The sequence below is a fragment of the Ambystoma mexicanum genome, chromosome 1q (genome assembly GCF_040938575.1).
Source record: "Ambystoma mexicanum isolate Mex_15411 chromosome 1q, UKY_AmexF1_1, whole genome shotgun sequence".
Taxonomy (NCBI): Eukaryota; Metazoa; Chordata; class Amphibia; order Caudata; family Ambystomatidae; genus Ambystoma; species Ambystoma mexicanum.
Window position 1 is genome coordinate 1,277,603,134 of NC_090922.1, and position 20,811 is coordinate 1,277,623,944.

Below are 20,811 nucleotides of genomic sequence, written 5' to 3' on the forward strand. Positions count from 1 at the left end.
GATTGTATTTTCTCATTGAAGCCTATCCAGATTTAAATAATTTAGAGACTCCCCAGTACAGTGTTGCCCCCTCTTGACAACATCCCTTCAATCCTTGCACAAACATTCAAAGTTGGGCATATAATTATTTTGCAAACGTTTGTGCTGATTTGTCAAATGGTGCAAAATGTATAAGCCAACCAAAAATGATGGGAGCCCCCTCTAATTTTGCCCCTCTCTTGATGAAATGGCACCACACTTTGCAACAACATTCAAGATTCGGTCTATATTTTCATTGCACAATTTCAAGCAGTTTGGTTGAACAGCATCAAAGTTATAAGCCATTTAATAACTGTTCGTCACTAAAGCTGTAATGCACACATATGCATGGATGCCCACGAACATTTGTTAAGTTTGCGAACATTACATCAATGTGCTCGAAAATCTGTTATAGGCACGGACATCAGAAAAGAGACACCTGATTTTTGTCTTTTTCTAGTCATATTCATGGCATCCTCGTCATACATCACCTCCCAATAGATAGTTTAATTTGTTTGACATGTTTTATTCTGAGTTTTTGAATATGTTTTTACTGTGATTTTCACGGACTATGGGTGCAGTTCTCAAATCCTACATGGCATCCATTTCAAAAGTTTTAATGAACCCCACATTTCTCAACAGATCAATCAGCGGCCACATACAATGTCGGCAAACGTTACGTGACTCTATGGCGTAGAGGCATGCGTGCACACCGAATCAGGAAGTAAGTCCACAGACATCACAAATATTGTTTTACCTACTTTTTGGGCATTTTTTAATAAAAGTCTATTGGACAGATAAAGAACCAATTTGCAAAAGCACGCTTTAGCGACAGGGCCACTGCTGCTTGCGCATATTTGTTGGAAATCCGTCCAGCGGTTTGGCTGTAGCTATGACCAAACATTTTTTTTCATTCATGTCTATCCTAATTTAAAATGTTTGGGACCCACCCTATAACTCCCCCCCTTAACGAAATTGCACCAAACTTTGCAAAAGAAAATGCAGTGGGGTCTATACTTTTTTGCAAAGTTTCCTGCAAGTTCGCCAAACAGCAACAAATTTATAAGGCGCCACAAAAACCATATTAAATGCAACTTAACCGGAACTACAGGGTCGCTACCACAGACCCTGCAATATATGCTAGATCTACGTAGACTGCAAAATTCAAGTGTAATGTACTAAGTTTAAATTCTATACTACCAAACCTTTTGTAAGCCTTGTAAATGCAAAGAACACTCTTGTCTTTCTGTTTTCTACCCATTATGAATGCCACTATAGATGAAAGAGACAAGTTTATTGTTTTCTTTAATGTAAAAATGCATACATCCGAGAGGAACATCCATCCATCCCTGCATCAATTTAAAATGACCAAAACACGTGGAAGCGCATAAACTCAGCAGTAACTTGTGAATTCCTTATGAATTTACGAATTTAGTCATCTTTAGCTTTTGTGACAAAAATCTTTACAGAGTAGGAAACCTATGTGTTTTAGATGTACATGTTTCGATGAACGTATACATGTTATATGAATATGTCCAGTTGTAAACATGATCAAATTAAAATCGGATCACAATCTTTGTAATCTTAGTTATGAATATGTCAATCAATTACACTATATTGTTTATAAAGAACAGACAATCTCGGTCTTATATATATTGATGTTGGACTACAATAATTAAAATCTTTTTTTTCCATGTATATAAGAAAGGAACACATGACATGGAATACTACTCCAAGAACTACCTTGTGAATCATTTAGAGGCTGGTTTCCAACCTCACCACTTTAGAACCATTTTGTCTTTATGAAATCTAATGAAACCAATCCTTCTATCTGAGACGAGTAGCATGACTTGTTTATACCTTCAGTTTATCTGTACTCTCATTTTAAATTAACCCAGTGAAGTAAAGTTAATTTCTCACAATGAAGGGCCTTGGCAGTTTATCATTGACCTGTTCTCTAACCTTGACTCTAATCTCCCCTCTGTCCTCATCTTACTCGATCTCTCTTCTCTCTTTGACATTGTCAACCATGCCATCCTGCTCAATCGTCTCTGTGATAACCTGGGTATCACCGCTCAAGCCCTAGCCTAGCAGACCTCGTTTCTCTCTGATCGACCCTCCCAGGTCCAACTTGGGTCCTTCCTTTCCTCAATCTCACTCTCTAACTGTACCTGGTACCTCTTGTCCACCGCATTGCTGCTCTCTGCTCCAACTTTCATTGCTATGTGGATGATACTCAGCTTGTTTTCAGGTTCCCCCCTGCCACCTCTTCTCCTTCTCTCATCTTTGCCTGGCTGTCGTTATCCAGGAATGGTGTGCCACCAACAATCTCTGCCTTAATGTTAGTAAGACAGACATTCTCCTGATTGGCACACCTGCACCCTTGTTTCCTGTCACTCTCTGGCATGCCTCCCTTGGCCCTTTTCCTGCTCCGACCTGTGAGGCTAAGAACCTCAAGGTCATCTTCAACTCCACACTCTCCTTTTCTCCTCACATCTCTGATGTCGCTAAGAAGTCAAACTACCAACTGGACCTCCTCACAGGTATTCTCCCTTTCCTCTCCTTCCCCCAGAAGCTCACTATCTCTAGAGCTCTGGTTTTCTCTAGGCTGGACTACTGCAACAGCCTCTTTCTAAATCTGCCTGCTTCTACTCTCCACCCTCTGCAATTCATCCAGAACAGGACTGCAAAACTTGTCCCTGGCCTCAAGCACAGGGATTGTATTTGTCCAGCACTGAAATCTCCGCATTGGCTCCCAGTGGCTGCAAGGCTTAAGTTCAAGACCCTCTGCATTATCCACAAGGCCTCCTGGGCCCGGCTCCTCAATACTTCCAACTCTCTCTTTGTAAATACCTTCATACTCGTGCTCATCACTCCTCCACCTCCAATTCCCCCAGGGTCAGTCCCTTCACCAAGTAACGAGTTGGTGGTAGATCTCTTTCTTCGGCTCGGACCTCTCTCTGGAACAGCCTCCCTGCCTCTCTCAAACTTTAGGAGAACTATCTCCGGTTCCGGAAGCACCTCAAGACCTTCCGCTTTGCTTCTGCCTTCTCTTTTCCTCTCCCATGCTGATTTCCTGTCTGATACTGCATTGGTCACCTGGCTAACCTCTGCTTTCGGGCCCAGGTCCCTGGCTGTCCAGTTGCACACCCGCAATGCCTCCTGGTGACCCTTGCACTTGGGTCTGTATCTGTAACCCTACAGTCCCCCTACCTGCACTTTTGGACACCTGCTGTCTGCACTTACCTTGCACCTGCCACCAGCTGGCCGCACTTCTTGTTATTGTTTTGATCCCATGTACAGCACTGCCTCGTCCCCTTTCCCCAGGCACTTTTCCCCTCCCCCTCCACTGCACTTGCGCAATCTCAATATCACTTGGCCTAGTAAGATCATTGTCTCTGTCCTCCCTCTGTTCTCCCTTCGTTGCTTCGTCGCGCCTTGAAACACTTGTATATAGGCGTGTTACAATATTTAGATTACTTCATGAAAAAAAGGACAAAAAAGGTAAGTCAATGACTAACGTACAGAGAATTTTAAATTGACAAAAAAGTTTTTCTTGCGCACGGTACCTTGCTATCATATTTGGTTATGTTGGAGAGCGATCCATGTGCCCTTTCTTCTTTGACACCATACTGGATACCCACAGGCGAGTCAGCCGGACTTATTCCAAATGTAAAGCCAATGAATGATGAGTGGTCTTGCTTGATGGCGTTGAGTAAATCCTTGGCGTCGTCATAGTACTCAGAAGAAGATCCCGAGTCAGCATGTGCCTGAAGGAAAGAGTAAAGAAGTTATGAGGCAAACCCCATTCTAAAGTCATGATTTAAAATATGCTAGCCTGTTCTTTTCTGGACAATACACTTGGCATTATGAGCATTAACTTGGTATCAGAAACAGTGATTCATTTGTATGCAAGCAAAACACAATTGCCAAACTTCAAACCATTGCGTAATTTATAGAATGTGAGCCTGAAGTGAAAGACACCACTTCAGACATTGTACAACTCAAATGAAGTCTCACACTTGTAGGGCAACATTATTATTAGTATTATTACTATTCTTCTATGATTACCGGTTGCTATTGCAACTGTTGCCCTTTCATAGCACTGTAAATAGCAAGTGATACTGTTATTAAATTAACATGTATGTGAGGATGGAAACCGGAGTCAGACGAGTTGCAATCATATCTCAGCAGCGAGTTCTTCACTCACGAGGGTATTTCACTGTGATGCTGAGTTAGGGGCTCACTGCTGGGCCCATTGTGTAGCCTGGCCATCACAGCTTTGCCTGCTGGCAGAGCGGTAGTTGACCCACCCTTCTCAGGTCATCTAAATGACTGCCACTTATCCTGTGGCTACTGGCACTGTTAACTAGATCTCTACCACCGAGCAACACAGGGTAGCAACTGCTATATTCAAAGAAATACATTACAGCTTAATGTGCACAGCCCCACTCTGCAAACAAAGGGGGTCATGTTATAATGAGTAGACTGGAACATGAAAGTGTAAAACTTCCTTTACGCTTTCATTTTCCGCTCCATCTCATTTTCGTGCCATTCTTAGGCACAGGAGGATAGCAAGCCAGTAATAGCACATCCTCTTTGCTTTCCTCCACCGACTCAAAGAGCACATGGTTATATGCATGCATGCTATTTTCATGCAGGTGTAAAATAATGGATTCCAATGGAATACGTTCTGCATTTTCACCTGATCAATAGCAGGCAGATTCCATTGGCATTCATTATACAATGCTATCTACAAAGCTTAAGATGCAGCCACTGTTGCATTTCTCTCAAAACAGAGAATACAAGTGAAGGGTAAAGGTGATGTTGCCTTTCTGTACCCTTACCTTTGTACTCTGCTTTGAGAGTGTAAAGGTACATTTCTCTTCTCTAATATCAATCGCAATTTCTTGAATGCGTAGTCTTTACTCAGGTGTCTACCTTTGTTAATGCTAACTCTATCCTTCCCTCTCTCCAGTATGGCTTCCATCCCTGTCACTCAACTGAGACTTCTCTTCTCTCTGTTCCTTGCTCTCAGCTCATTACGCCAAGCAGTCCTCTCTTCTCATACTTTCACATCTGTCCACAGCTTTCAATGTGGTTTATCACACTCTGCTCTTGGCTTGTTTTAGGTTTGCTGACTCTGTTCTTACATGGTTTCGCTCCTATCTCTCTAACAATTCTTATTCTGTTTCCTTGGCTGATTCCTCCTCTGAAGCTTTTCCCCTTCTCCTCTTGCTGCAATTATCTCATCCTTTGGGATTTCCCACCACTTTTATGCTGATGACACACAACTTGTTCTCTCTTTCTCTTCAGTTATTCCAGCTAGCCACAATAACTTATTTTCCTGCTTGATTGCTATCAAATCTTGGATGTCAGATCACATTCTTGTTCTAAACTTGTCAAAAACTGTTGTTCTCTTCTTCCTTGCCACCACTATTCTCCCCTTCTGCTCCCTCCTCTGTCTCCTTCCCTCCTTCCTCTCTGTCTAATTCCAGCACTGCTCGTAACCTCAGTCTTTACCTTGACACAGACGTATCCTTTTCCCTTTACATTTCTACTATCACCTGTTCTTGTCACTTCCATCTCTTTAATCTTCGTAAAGCCTGCTTTGGTGCTACCAAACTCCTGATTTCATCTCTTAGGGTCTATCCCTTTTTTTTATTGTTCTCCTATTCTCTTTGGTCTTCCTCGTTCTCGTTTGGCCCTTCTTAAGTCAATCTTCAATGCTTTTATTGACCTTCTCTACCAGGTATCTCCTTGTGACTCCATTTCGCAATCCCTGTCCTTGCTTAGTTGGCTGTCTTTCTCTTCCCGGCTCAAATGTTATATTGTTTGTATTGTGTTTAAGTCCCTCTCTGGTCGTGCTGCCAATGATTTCTCATGTTTGGTCTCCTTCTAGGCCCCCACTCACTCCCTTCATTCTCAATCTCAGTTTTTACTATCTGTACCTCATCCTCCTTGTGCCCAATCCCGGTTCTGTTCATATACTAATCTTGCTCCTTATCACTGGAACTCTCTCCCTTTCCTCTTCTGTTCTACTACTTCCTACCTATCATTCCTTTCTTCCCAAATAACTATCTTCTCCAGTCCCAATTATTTGCCTAAAATGTTTTGTAAATGAATCAATCTTCATGTTATTCTACTGTAACTTGTATGTATAGCGCTTTGAAATAAAGTGTTCTATAAATGCCAAATATATACAAAAAATACAAATGATAATTGCATACAGGGGACCCAACAGCCCATAAGTGCAAACGTTGGAGGGTCCCTCCATGCAATTTCCGTTTTTTATTAAAAGACCCCCAAACTGGTTTCAACCTCTTGCACAAAGTAACCACGGGTAATGGCACCCTTGAATTCAGGATTCACAACTGTTGATAGTATGAATTAGTAACAGTAAACTAAATGTATATATTGTTTTATGTGTAGTCATTTCTTATTTGATGAAAGGGGAAAATGCTGATATTTTGCAAATTAAGCCCCGGGAACCAAATGAGGGTCTTAAAAAATTACTTATGTAAATAAGGATGAACATATATGCCCCTAGCACTTAAGGAGGTTTGGGATAAAAGCATTAAAGCAATATGCACAGTAGGCTTTCCAAAAGGAAAAAAAAAACTCCTCAGCAATAACGGTAAGTGGAACATTGAACACCTGTTTCTCTGACTCTCCAATTCTGCCTTGGCAATCAGACCCCCAGGACCGCTGCCTCAGTGATGAATGTTGAGTTCCACACTGTGATGAGGTTTGATCCCTGATGGAATTCTGCAGCTCAGAAAATAACGGTATACACAGCAGCATGGTGGTGCAGGGTAAGAGGAGCAGAGTTCCCCTCTAAGTCCCTTGCCCTTGCCTGTAGGGAGCGATATAGTGTTGTCCTAAAGAGCTATATGTGCAAGAAGGCAATGGTAAACTAGTGTCCTTTTGTGAAGACTTTCTGTCCAGCTCAGGACCGTGCTCAATGCCTGTAATATGGAATCTGTGAGGGAGACCCAAGACATGGTGGATCCCTTTGTGCACAAGTCTATGGATTCTGGGAGACCATCAGAAAGATTGTCTAATGTTGAGGAACAAACTATGCTCTTACCTGATTGGCCCAAACCATATAAAATGTGCGAGCACATATGTGAGAGGGGATCCCTGCAGGGATATCAGAGACAAGCACCAGGTTCAGCAATCAGTAACAAGAGACAAGATGCAGGAGGCCAATGTGAATTACCACTAATGAGAAGGGATACTTGTGGACGCAAGAAAACATTGATTCTGGCTGTGAGAAAATACATAAATGCAGGAAGCAAAGGCACTGAAAGAGATGCAGAGCTGTGGGAGAGTGCATGTAGGCCAGGACATAGGGGCTGTGCTTTCACTTGCAGGCAAGGTGGCCACCACGCCTAGTGTAAATTCAGGAAGCCACATACATGTAGAAGCTGGGGCAAATAACACTTGCATGCAAGCCGGCCAATCCAAGAACCTCATACAATGCAGGACAGCTAGAATACAATAAGAACAACTGTCAGACACAGAATGCGAATGGAAGGCTGATAAAAGGCCGGAGTGAGTCAAAGGCAGGACAGAAGCAGCCCTCCAGGAGCCAAGCAGAGCAGAGATAGAGGGAGCCATATCACAGATGTTATGGCGTGTTATACGTGTATAGCGATCCTTGCCTGTCATTGACATTGAAACAATGTAGGAAGCACGGCCTTTCGGCAGACTGTGGTCTAAAAAGGCAAGGGAGCAGAGCAATGCAACGTATTGCAACAGAAATGGTAGATTAGACACTGTACAGAAAGCAGAAATGTATAGTATGGAGTTATCACAAGCCAAAGAGTGGATACAGAGGAGGCAAAGACTATATTAAAGTTGATGGAGTCTATCTGACAGCATAATTGAGTTTTTTGTGGTACTCAGCTGTGCGCTCTCGGAGGGAGCCTAAAATAGGAAGTAGCAGGGTATGAAACCCCAGGGAACCTGTGCAGAGTGGAAGGCTCTGCTTTATTTTATATGCAATGAACATGCATATGGTTGAGATTATATGACAGCTGGACGGAACTGTTTGTCAGACGCTGCTGTATTCTATGGGATACAGTATAACATGCTTAATACATGCTCAGTGAATTAAATGCAGTCGCATGGAATCGATATTGAGCATATCCCTTCCCTTGACTCAGCAGGGTTGTTGCAGCACACCTGCCTCTGGTGGACATTTTAGGTAACATCCTTCAAGTAAAAAAAAAAACATATGATCTTTGTAAAATGATGCACATAACTGTAATAATACATTTAAAGACACAAGCCTTGTTACCGTCCCACTAGGTTTCAGAGTATGAATTGGGAGCTAAAGTGCAATTAATTAATCAAGATATATTCTACATTATTCATATATGCATATGATGTAGATCCCAGGCACACCGTCTCTAAACCATGAACTGCAAAGCTAAGAATAACTGGAAGAGATGTATAGAACATATGCAAGATGAATCAGAGAGTGAGCTTTAGTCATGATTGCAATCTATTGGTTGATATACAGATGAACAGAAAATGGAGGCATGTGATTTAAGAAATTGTATCTTATATTGCCCGATACATATATTATATACATATATTATATATATATATATATATACAAGAGAAAACCTTTAGTTGAACTGCAGTTAAAGTAAATAAACTTAACGCAACAAAATCTATGAAATTCAGCACATTGGGAAATTCAGGATAGGTTTAACTGTTCCCGTTGATCTCTCCCACAATGCCATATAACCCATAATGTACAGCATTTTGAATTCCGTCTTTTATAATATATATGTGCTCTTTGGTTTTGCAACTGAAATGCGCAGAGTCAAGCTGGTCCTGAGTTTATTAACGCGCTGAAGTTCAAGGTTTTTTGTGTAAAGTTTGCACACCTTAACTGCTCTTCAATTAAAGTTTTCTCCTTGAATTTCAAGGGTTTTGTCTTACCATAGTTTTTTTTTTTATATGCCCACTGTATATTTTTTAGTGCCACTGGCAATGGCCGTTGCCCATGGTCAGTGGGCAGGGCAGAATTTCAAACGCCACTGCCCATGGCCTTCGACCATGCCAACTGTATCTTTTTCAGCACCACTGTCATGGTCTTTGGCTGCCCCCACTGTATATTTTTTGGTGTCTTTGGCCTCGGCAGTGCCCAGTGTATATTTTTCGACGCCCTTTCAACATGGACAGTGGGCACGGCCTTCGGCGGTGCCCACTCTATATTTTTGGTACCACTGGATACGTCGTTTGAACACAGTCTTTGGCCATGCCCATTGTATATTTTGAAACATTAACTGGACACATATTTTCAGTGCTACTGTCCATGGCCTTCGCCTGCGGCCAATGGCTACAGACTTTGGCCGTGTCCACTGTATATGTTTTGTTGCCACTGGACATGGCCTTCAGCTATGGCCAGCAGCCACAGCATTTGGCTGTGCCCATTGCATGTTTTAAAACACTAACTGGCCACTAACCGTGCTCACTGTATTTTTAAGTCACTCCCTGCTCACTAGCCATGGCCTTAAGCTGTGTCCACTCTCTATATCTTTAACACTTCAGCCATGCCGACTCTATATTTTCTTTAACATTAATATGTCACTGGACACGGCCTTCAGCCATGCCCTCTTTATATTGTACAGCACTACGAGGCCTTCAGCCATTTAAAACGCTACCAAGCCACTGGCCATGGCCTGATTGTTCTCCCCTGACATCACTGTAGCTGTGAAAATATATAATTTTTTAAAACATCTTTTTTCTATAACTGTGGGTGCATTGCAATAAACTACAGATAACTTCTGTAGTCATTATAACCACAGTTACCGGGAACAATGGTGAACATAAATGCTTCCCTGCCCTCCCAGGACCTCACCAAGTGTCCACCTCAGGGTGCCTGCTGCCCCCAATCTCCTGATGGCCTCTTCACCTCCCCTGCCCTCTCCCATTCCACCCACAACACCTGTCATTTTTGTGATGCTGTTTCAGTTGAAATGTTGGGTATCCACAGTTAAACCCCAGTTTATACCTGTTTGAGCCTTGTGTTACAAACTTGGTCTGTAGTCCCCCTCAACTCACAAATTTCACTTGCTGTCCTCTTGCTTCCCCCCCACCTCTAACCTGATGGCATTTGCATGTTGTTTGACCAGCAAATGGCTTTTTTCTGCAATTTATTTTACAATACCCTAGAGTATAAATGCGGCTATCACTCGCATATGGCGGCTCTTTCATTTACAAACACCTTAAACACCCGGATACTCGATGTATTCTGGCAGATACAGCTATTTATCTGTCAAATAATAATACATGTACAGGATGGAATGACCCCAAACCACAAAGGTGTCACAAATCAAAGCATCAGGCCCAAGTTGTTTCAAGCCTGGTCCAAATCTGTCTAGAGGTTCTGGCTGTGCGGTCTAGCAAAAATGTACCTTTTCTGTCTATGGGAAAATGAATGAGGACTAAGCCACATGATGTTTTGTTTGTTTTCTTAATAGAATTCAATTTTTTAAAGAATCTTTCCTAAATTTTTCATTCTGGTGGGGTTGGTGGGGGGGGCTGAGCAGACATACAAAATTGTTACCCGCTCGAGATTCATCCCTATCTCCATATATGTTCTGCCTCATCCCAATTAATGCCTCGAACAATGCAGTTGCAGGACACAAAGCAAACAACACACTAGGGGAAGATGGATAGCATATGATCATTTATGGAAACGGCTGCAAATACTGAATAACTAATCAGAGAGGTAATATATCATTACCTATAAAACACAGTCTTTTTTTAAATAAATATACTGTAACATTTTCAATTTATTGTGATATGGTTAAAAAATAAAGCTTTCACAAAATAAAGTGTACATATCAAGTCAATTTACAGTTCATCACATCTACAAAACAAGAAAAATATCTCTTAAAACAAGTTAATAACACATCGTTCGAATGCAGTCAAATCTCCCTTACAATACTTCATTGTTCAGATGAATTCACAGTATGTAAAATCATAAACAACCAGAAGAGCAACAGTAATAAAGTGCTAATCTCAAAGAAACCACATTACAATGTACTTATAAGAACACATTGAAACAGACAAACCCAAATCAGTGGCCAGAGTAAATCTTCATCATACAATTTAAAATCTCTCAGGGATCTGTTAAAAAAATAATTGCTGCTTACCCATCAAATCAGACTATTGGCAGAATATATGTTTTAGGTGTTCAACCTATTCAGGCAATTTACAAAATCCACACTTCGGGTCACATAGTTCGTCATTGCTTCTAATCTTTGCAAATTTTCGTGTTACGGCTAAATTCAGTCCTAGGCACAGAAATTGTTGACTTGGTGTACGTGTATTGATCTAATCTGCCTCACAGAGTATTGTTTCAACAACATCAGGGGTCCGCAACGGAGCGTCTTGGTTATAGTCTAAGCTCCTTAAGAATGTATTATATGTATCACACCACTGGTTAAAATATACATTATATATGTTGAACTAAAGTGCCCCTAAGTCAACATACAGGGAGCCTTTTGGGGGAGATAACATTTTCCTAAATTATAAAAGTGCACTCCAGATAATACTTGTTCTCAGAGAAATGAGACCTTGCTCATGTCTTTTGACTGCTCTCGGCACACAGTTGGGCCGACATAATACACCGCTGGACAAACGGACCTCTATTGCCTACATCTCGTTCCAGTCAATCCAGAGGATAGTTTTGAGGCCATATGTCAGGAGTGGCACTCTATTAAGAGTGGCATAGGACACCCAGAAAGGGTTTGGGTGGTTGTGCCAAATAAAGTGGACAGATAAGAACACACACAGCGGAAAGGAAAGAGAACGAAGAGTAAGCAAGAGTAGCAAGGGAAAAGATACAGAATGAATACCCTCTTGGGGTGTATGCAGATATAGGAAAAGAGTATTCCACAAACCTTGGAAATACTCTAGCCTTCTGCACAGTTTGCTATAACAGAGGCCCACGCTGATTGCTCATGACTTGGAACAGCAGCTCTGGGTGTCTGTAATGTAGAAACAGGACAAGGGAAGGGGCAGAGGTTGACTGATGGGAACCAACAGACAAGCTCTGTACAAAAGGGTCTACAAACAGTACAAGAGAAGATGCTACAGACAAATCCAGTAAAGGAGGTGATAGCAAACTAGCAGAAGGAAATGAAAGGAAAGTCATGTAACAGGATAGGATAGCAGAGGACAGTAAGGAACAAGGTTGAGAGCTCAGAGGAGCAGGAAAGCAATGAGTAAGCCCACAGGAGTAGGACTGTAAGATAGAACGCCCAGAGGAAAAAGGGCTTAGGGCAGCAGAGTAAAGCAGACTGCACGGCAAGGATCCCGTAAGGGCCGGGCAGTAAGGAGTGAACCCTAAGGGACAGGGCCGCTGAATGTAGAAGGTAGCAGAGGACTGTAGAGAGCTGCTAGGCCGAGAACCCAGCGGAAAAGGTAGATAGTAGGCAGCGGAGCATGATAAGCTGCAAAGTAGGAAGGCCCAGAGGACAAGGGCTGTAGGTAGCCAGAGAGAGGTAGGCTGCAGAGCAGGGAGCCCCAGAGGACAAGGGCTAAGGCAGCCGGAGTGAGGCAGGCTGCAGAGCAGGGGAGCCCAGAAGACAAGGGCTGAAGGCAGCCGGAGTGAGGCAGGCTGCAGGGCAGGGAGCCCAGAGGACAAGGGCTGAGGAAGGAAAGCAGCAGAACGTGATCAGCTGCAATGTAGAGGGTCCGCAGGGCAAGGGCGGAGGCTGGAAGGCAGCAGAGTGTGATCGGCTGCAATGTGGAGAGCCCGGCAGGGCAAGGGCGGAGGCTGGAAGGCAGCAGAGCGTGATCGGCTGCAATGTGGAGAGCCTGGCAGGGCAAGGGCGGAGGCTGGAAGGCAGCAGAGCGTGATCGGCTGCAATGTGGAGAGCCCGGCAGGGCAAGGGCGGAGACTGGAAGGCAGCAAAGCGTGATCGGCTGCAATGTGGAGAGCCCGGCAGGGCAAGGGCGAAGGCTGGAAGACAGCAGAGCGTGATCGGCTGCAATGTGGAGAGCCCGGCAGGGCAAGGGCGAAGGCTGGAAGGCAGCAGAGCATGATCCGCTGCAATGTGGAGAGCCCGGCAGGGCAAGGGCGGAGACTGGAAGGCAGCAGAGCGTGATCAGCTGCAGTGTGGAGAGCCCAGAGGAGCAAGGCTGTGAGGCAGGGAGCCTGGCAGGCTATGGCTGGAGGCAGCAGGGTGGAGCAAGCAACAAGGCAGGGTCCAAGCAGGAGTGAAGGTAAGCAGCATACAAGATCCGTAGGAAGATGCAAAAGGTGGAGGAAGGACTCTCAGATGCAAGAGGCTGAGCCACTGCAGGCAGCAGCCTTTATACTGCCTAGCCCAGCACAGGGGCAAGCTAATTGGTTGCACCTGGCGAAGCACACCTGCAGGCAATCGGCCACCTCCCTTTCTGTTCCTGGGCTGGTGGAAGCAGGGCAAGTCCCTAGGGCTTCTGGGGGGTGTAGTTCCTTTGATAACCAATAGGAACAGCCAGGAATCGATGCTTGTAGCCAGGCGCATTATGGTATGCGTAGTTTGTTGGAAATAATAATAAAGCAGCAAAGTCTCGCAAATGGGAAATAAAGTTTCCAAAGTAAATATAGATGGATCCAAGAGTCTGTTGTAAATAAATGATAAACATATAGTCCAAATTGAGCGTAAATGGAGGCGCCCATGGCACAGGCATGACAGTATGCCCCTCTCCAGGCCCCTCTCCAGGCTCCCTGAAGACCGACCTATAGGAAGAATGTCTGTCACACCGTACAAGAGTCTTACTCCAAAAAGGCAAATCATGAAGCACCAGAAACGGGTTGCAAGGTGAGAGTCTTGAATGGCTGTAGAGAGTATCAAGGCGGTAGCAACTGGGTGTGTGGGTGTCATGAGAGAGCCAGCGGGCTGGAACGCACCTGAGACTGATAGAGTCTGGCAGTCTTAGTGCTATAGATACACCAGCAGGAACAACTGGAGCAGTAGTCTTAACAGGAAAACCCTTCGCTGACCCTGCAACAGTTAGCATGGCGGATGTAGGATCAGGAAGAGAAGGTGCTGAGGGATCAGGTTGTGTAGCAGAGGATTCTGCTGCAGCGAGCACAGCTGCGAAGGAAGTAGAAATCTGGGCATCGGGAGCATCAGAATTAGCAGTAGCTTCAGGAATCACAGTAGCTATAGCAACCTCAAGATTTGCCGCAGAGACTTGAGGAGTCTCAAATGTGGCAGGGAGTTTAGGAACCACAGCAGCAGGAAGATCATGGATTGCAGTTGGAAGTTCGGGTGCTGTAGCAGCTACAGATAGTTCAGGTGTTGCAACTACTGGTAGATCGGGTACCACAACCACTGGCGATTCAGGGGGTATCGAAGAAACTGAAGATGTTGATTGCTCAAGAGTGTTGTTTGATAGCACAGCCACACTTTGGCAAGCCCTGCTTGCCAACTCGGCATGCTCGGTGTGAACTGCGCCAGTCTCTTCAGCTGCCATTGTCATTTCAGAAGAGGTTGTAAGTGTGAGTACTGGACAATAGGCAAGGGTGAGGGCGGAACCATCCTTTGACTCAGAGGGATTTCCAATCAGAAGACCACCCTTGTTTTGCGGTGTAATGGCTGTGTGCGTGAATTGACCCACCGGAGGAGTTAATTCTTTTCTGTCAGTACAACAACCTGAGTTTCTGTGGCTGGAAGGTGAAAGAGCTGTGTCAGTCTTTAGAAGGGATACATATGCTATATTTAGGTCTTCCATCTGCTTGGTATAAGTCTGTATACTTTTCTGTATGGCAATTCCAGGCCTTATCATGTCGATCTCTAAAGTTAAGATGTCAGGTGTTGGACATAGTGTCAGATGGTCTGGTGACTTGTGTCCCTTCATAAGATTCTTATAATGCAAATAAACAAAGTCATCATAGAGGTCTTCGGTCTTTCTTTTAAGGCGTAGGAGTTGTTCGTGTAGCAGGTAAGTATCATTAGTTTGATCTAAAGCTTCAGAAGCTGGTGTGGTAGAAAATTCGGTTGTAGCAATGGGAAGACTGACCTTAGGGTTATTGTGTTTAGTAGATACTGTAGAAGCATTAAGACAACCGATGGTTAGTATAGGTCTTTTGTACCCAGGACCAGATGCACAAACCTCAGGATAATGACTGCCTTGTCCTGTCAAATAAGGGTTTCCAGCATTCTGGGGAGCTTGCCAAGCTGATCTTGCGCATATCACTCTGGCAACAGCGTATTCTGGTTTAGAGTCTCCCACAATGAGTGCTATATCCTTGTCTGTTGCAGTGTTAGAAGGCTTGTCAGAAGATGCAGGAGTGTTTTTCACTGTTTGGTTTAACAAGATCTGTAAGAATTCATTATCTTGCTGTAGCTCTGCAACAGATAAGGACTGCGGGTCATAGTCGCAAATGTCATAATAATTGTACATGGAAGAAGGGTCAGCTAGCCAGTGAGTATAATACCGTGCTTGTAAATCTTTGTCTACTAAGGCGAGACTGTCCTTTAGACTAAGGTTCTTGTTTGCTGTCTTTAGGGAAACCATAGGTTTATGCAAAGGTTTCTTAACCCGAAAGGAAAGCATCTTTGTTCTGTGTGTGCCTTTCCGGCCTATGGAACAAGACATTTTTGGCTCTTGCATTCTGTCAGGAGTGGCACTCTATTAAGAGTGGCACAGGACACCCAGAAAGGGTTTGGGTGGTTGTGCCAAATAAAGTGGACAGATAAGAACACACACAGCGGAAAGGAAAGAGAACGAAGAGTAAGCAAGAGTAGCAAGGGAAAAGATACAGAATGAATACCCTCTTGGGGTGTATGCAGATATAGGAAAAGAGTATTCCACGAACCTTGGAAATACTCTAGCCTTCTGCACAGTTTGCTATAACAGAGGCCCACGCTGATTGCTCATGACTTGGAACAGCAGCTCTGGGTGTCTGTAATGTAGAAACAGGACAAGGGAAGGGGCAGAGGTTGACTGATGGGAACCAACAGACAAGCTCTGTACAAAAGGGTCTACAAACAGTACAAGAGAAGATACTACAGACAAATCCAGTAAAGGAGGTGATAGCAAACTAGCAGAAGGAAATGAAAGGAAAGTCGTGTAACAGGATAGGATAGCAGAGGACAGTAAGGAACAAGGTTGAGAGCTGAGAGGAGCAGGAAAGCAATGAGTAAGCCCACAGGAGTAGGACTGTAAGGTAGAACGCCCAGAGGAAAAAGGGCTTAGGGCAGCAGAGTAAAGCAGACTGCACGGCAAGGATCCCGTACGGGCCGGGCAGTAAGGAGTGAACCCTAAGGGACAGGGCCGCTGAACGTAGAAGGTAGCAGAGGACTGTCGAGAGCTGCTAGGCCGAGAACCCAGCGGTAAAGGTAGATAGTAGGCAGCGGAGCGTGATAAGCTGCAAAGTAGGAAGGCCCAGAGGACAAGGGCTGTAGGTAGCCAGAGAGAGGTAGGCTGCAGAGCAGGGAGCCCCAGAGGACAAGGGCTAAGGCAGCCGGAGTGAGGCAGGCTGCAGAGCAGGGGAGCCCAGACGACAAGGGCTGAAGGCAGCCGGAGTGAGGCAGGCTGCAGGGCAGGGAGCCCAGAGGACAAGGGCTGAGGAAGGAAAGCAGCAGAGCGTGATCAGCTGCAATGTAGAGGGTCCGCAGGGCAAGGGCGGAGGCTGGAAGGCAGCAGAGTGTGATCGGCTGCAATGTGGAGAGCCCGGCAGGGCAAGGGCGGAGGCTGGAAGGCAGCAGAGCGTGATCGGCTGCAATGTGGAGAGCCCGGCAGGGCAAGGGCGGAGGCTGGAAGGCAGCAGAGCGTGATCGGCTGCAATGTGGAGAGCCCGGCAGGGCAAGGGCGGAGACTGGAAGGCAGCAGAGCATGATCGGCTGCAATGTGGAGATCCCGGCAGGACAAGGGCGAAGGCTGGAAGACAGCAGAGCGTGATCGGCTGCAATGTGGAGAGCCCGGCAGGGCAAGGGCGAAGGCTGGAAGGCAGCAGAGCGTGATCCGCTGCAATGTGGAGAGCCCGGCAGGGCGAGGGCGGAGACTGGAAGGCAGCAGAGCATGATCAGCTGCAGTGTGGAGAGCCCAGAGGAGCAGGGCTGTGAGGCAGGGAGCCTGGCAAGCTATGGCTGGAGGCAGCAGGGTGGAGCAAGCAACAAGGCAGGGTCCAAGCAGGAGTGAAGGTAAGCAGCATACAAGATCCGTAGGAAGATGCAAAAGGTGGAGGAAGGACTCTCAGATTCAAGAGGCTGAGCCACTGCAGGCAGCAGCCTTTATACTGCCTAGCCCAGCACAGGGGCAGGCTAATTGGTTGCACCTGGCGAAGCACACCTGCAGGCAATCGGCCACCTCCCTTTCTGTTCCTGGGCTGGTGGAAGCAGGGCAAGTCCCTAGGGCTTCTAGGGGGTGTAGTTCCTTTGATAACCAATAGGAACAGCCAGGAATCGATGCTTGTAGCCAGGTGCATTATGGTATGCGTAGTTTGTTGGAAATAATAATAAAGCAGCAAAGTCTCGCAAATGGGAAATAAAGTTTCCAAAGTAAATATAGATGGATCCAAGAGTCTGTTGTAAATAAATGATAAACATATAGTCCAAATTGAGCGTAAATGGATGCGCCCATGGCGCAGGCATGACACCATACATGATATTTGGAAGTAGCTTTGGGTTGCAGTATTTAATCACTGGCTCAAGTGAGAAACAACCATTTCTAGCTAGGACCTTCTTCAACTTTGGTCTAATTATCTCGGAATGTCACTGCATATAGGTAATTATGGCTGTTCTATTTGGATGGCAAAAGATCGGAATTGCCAAATAGACAAATTGGTTTGTGACTTGCAGGGGTATTTTATCGAGGGTCCATTTAAAATAATGGGTTTTGTTGAACGCAATAACCTCAAGATCGTTGTTTTACTTTTACGGGTAATTAATTGATTAGTTATTGCGTAGTCCTTCATACTGTCTATCAACCTCTGTAAGCCAATTTTGGTGTAGTCCATTAACATTACATTACATTACATTGCATAGCATTTATAATGCGCACTATAGACCCGCAGGCATGAAGGCGCGGACAAGCTAACATATAACAAGAAACTCCCAATAATGTAAACATCTGAGACAGGTATACACAAAGAACCTAGGAGGGTTGTCAGCTGTCCCTAGCACCACTTGATACTTATCAAGTGAATATATGCATTTTAAGATCTTTCTTGAAGGTTGATAGCGACTTGTGGTTGCGCATATAACCTGGTAGATGATTCCAGAGAGCGGGCGCCTTCAAAGAGAACGCTCCTTTCTCGGATTTAGATGTTCTGGATCTGGGTTGCAATAGTAAATTATGTGTGCTAGATCTCAAAGCTCTTAGGTTAACCTTGTCCTTGATGTAGATCTGCAGGTAAAGTGGCATTAATTTCAATCTGCACTTAAAAGTAATGACCAGCACCCTAAACTTGATCCTTGATTCTATAGGCAGCCAATGGAGGGAGTGCCTGGCCTCCGACACATGATCTCACCTGGAGAGCCCTAAGACAACTCTCATGGCCCAGTTCTGTACTACCTGGAGTCTGTTCAGGTCCCGCGTACAGGCACTCAACAATAAGCTACAACAAGACGCCATCTTTGCTCCTATTATTGCTACAGCAATGGTTTCTGTGCTTTCCTGTGAAATCAATGGTCTCAAATGTGATAATACCTTAACGTAATAAACTGCTGATGAAACAACCGTAGTGACATGAGCCCTCATATTTAATGTCTGGTCGAGAGTCACTCCCAAAATGTTTGTTTTGGGCAAAGGCGCTATCATGTCATTCCCTAACTTAAAAGAACTATAGGATTGATTAAGATTGTGCAGAGCATGTGAGCTACCCACAATCATGAGCTCAGTCTTGATCCTGTTAAGGACAAGGTAATTATCCAACATCCACTTCTCAATGATAGTGAAAATCCTGTTGGCTCCTCATTCATCCTGGTAAATGACGCCTGTCAGAGGGACTAGGCACTGAGTGCCATCTGGGTAGTTTGAAAACACGACTCCCTCCTCCTCTAACATGAAGAAGAAAGGAGCCATGAAAAGATTATATAGAGACAGGTATGTGCTGCCCCCCTGTGGGATGCCATAGAATACAGGTACTGGTATTGCTTCTGCTTTGTGTAAGCAGACTCTACTGCATCTATGTTCGAGGAATGAGGCAATCCACGAGGCTGCAGTATCAGAAAAATGGGCAACATCCCTCAATCTAGTATTTACAATGGAGTGCTCGATTAAATCGAAGGCTGTCAATTGATCTAATGAGATAACAAGAGAAAGTACACTCTTGTCCATCTAGGCTAAGAGTTTGGATTTCAGCTCCTGAAGTGATGTTTCTGTGCCAAATTGCTTTCTAAAACCCAACTGATGGGAGTGCAAGATGGGATATAGACCCAGGTGCTCAGAGATTTGTCTGTAGTCCACCTGATACAATATTTTGAGTAAAAACAGGGTTTTGGATATGGATCAAAAATTCAGGGGGTTATCCTTATCCATTCCTGGTTTCTTGAGGATAGGTGTGAGCATAGTTTGTTTTAACTCATCAGCCACCTTACCCTCCTTCGGGTAGGCATTAATGAAAGTACAGACTGCTTTGAGAATACGAGGGGAGCAGGTTTTAATGTTCATGGAAGAGCATGCATTTCCCCTACAATAAGAGGGTTTCATCTTTTCGATGATGTTGAATAATTCAGTTTCTATTATTGGGTGAAAATGAAATGAAGGAACACTGGGTCCCGAGAGTAGACTTTGGGTGGTTCATTAACTGAAGATATAGATGACAGCTTTTTTTTTTTCAGCATTGCCATCCAAATATTGTGCAACTTATTTTGGAGTCCATCTTGAATTAGTTGACACCAATCTTTATCATTTTTTACTATAGGACCTAAGGGAGCAGGAGTTCTTTCTTGTTCTTTTAATATATTGAATATTTCTTTGGTGTCTGATTTTGCGTTACTGATGCAGTTATTGTGGAAGTTTCTTTTAGCTTCGAGAATGGAATGTTTATATTCTCTTACTGTATTCTTATGGATTGCTAAAAGGTTTGGTTTGGGATCATGTTTCCAAGCATAGAATGCTTTAATGGAAGGAACTTTTTGTTTCTAAGTTCTTCAGAGAACCAGGCCTTGTTTTTATTGTCCTCTTTGTGTATCTTTTTTTGCTTTAGTGGTGCAAGTTTGTCTGAGATGCTAGTAAGATTATTGATTAGGACTACAGCAATGGCTTGTGATCACATATCGGTTCAGAGTTGTTCAGGAGAGGTTCAATGTTAGCAACCATAATCTGTTTTGAATTCCGCGACATGTTGCCCAGTTGCTTGTTGTTTGTTTTAACTGTTAAAACAAAGTGCACAAAGAAGTGATCAGACCATGGGCAAGCCAATGTAACTGGTGCATTCCTACTCTAGGTGACACCAATGCACAACCCTCAAGACGTTTGCCATTATTGCATATATAGATTTTAAAATAGCATCCTTGACGATGGCCCCTCAGAATATTAATACCTTTGGACAGAGTCCCTTTTTAATCTAGTCTCACACTTATGCTATTATTCAAGGGGATGTAGATCAATATATTGAGCAGACCATTGGGAAGGCCCAAATTTGCAAGTCTTCCCCATAGTTTCTCATGATTAATTAAGTTGACAGCTGATGTAAAGTCGACAAAGCACAGGAAGACATTGGAAGCATTGTCCATACATGCCCTATTCTTCTAAACCCTGATTGGAATGGTTCAATTGCCGATTGCCCATTTATCTTTTTCATTCAGTATTAAGGCTTCAAAA

The 20,811-nt window shown here is 44.3% G+C and overlaps 1 protein-coding gene across 1 annotated transcript in view; it reads right to left on the reverse strand.

The window, feature by feature from the left end:
- The window catches only part of C8A (complement C8 alpha chain), a 289,241-nt gene that overhangs the window by 143,059 nt on the left and 125,371 nt on the right, over nt 1-20,811 (reverse strand). The window contains exon 6 of the mRNA XM_069642106.1: nt 3,588-3,788. Coding sequence (XP_069498207.1) covers nt 3,588-3,788 — 201 coding nt within the window. The remainder of the gene's footprint in view (nt 1-3,587; nt 3,789-20,811) is intronic.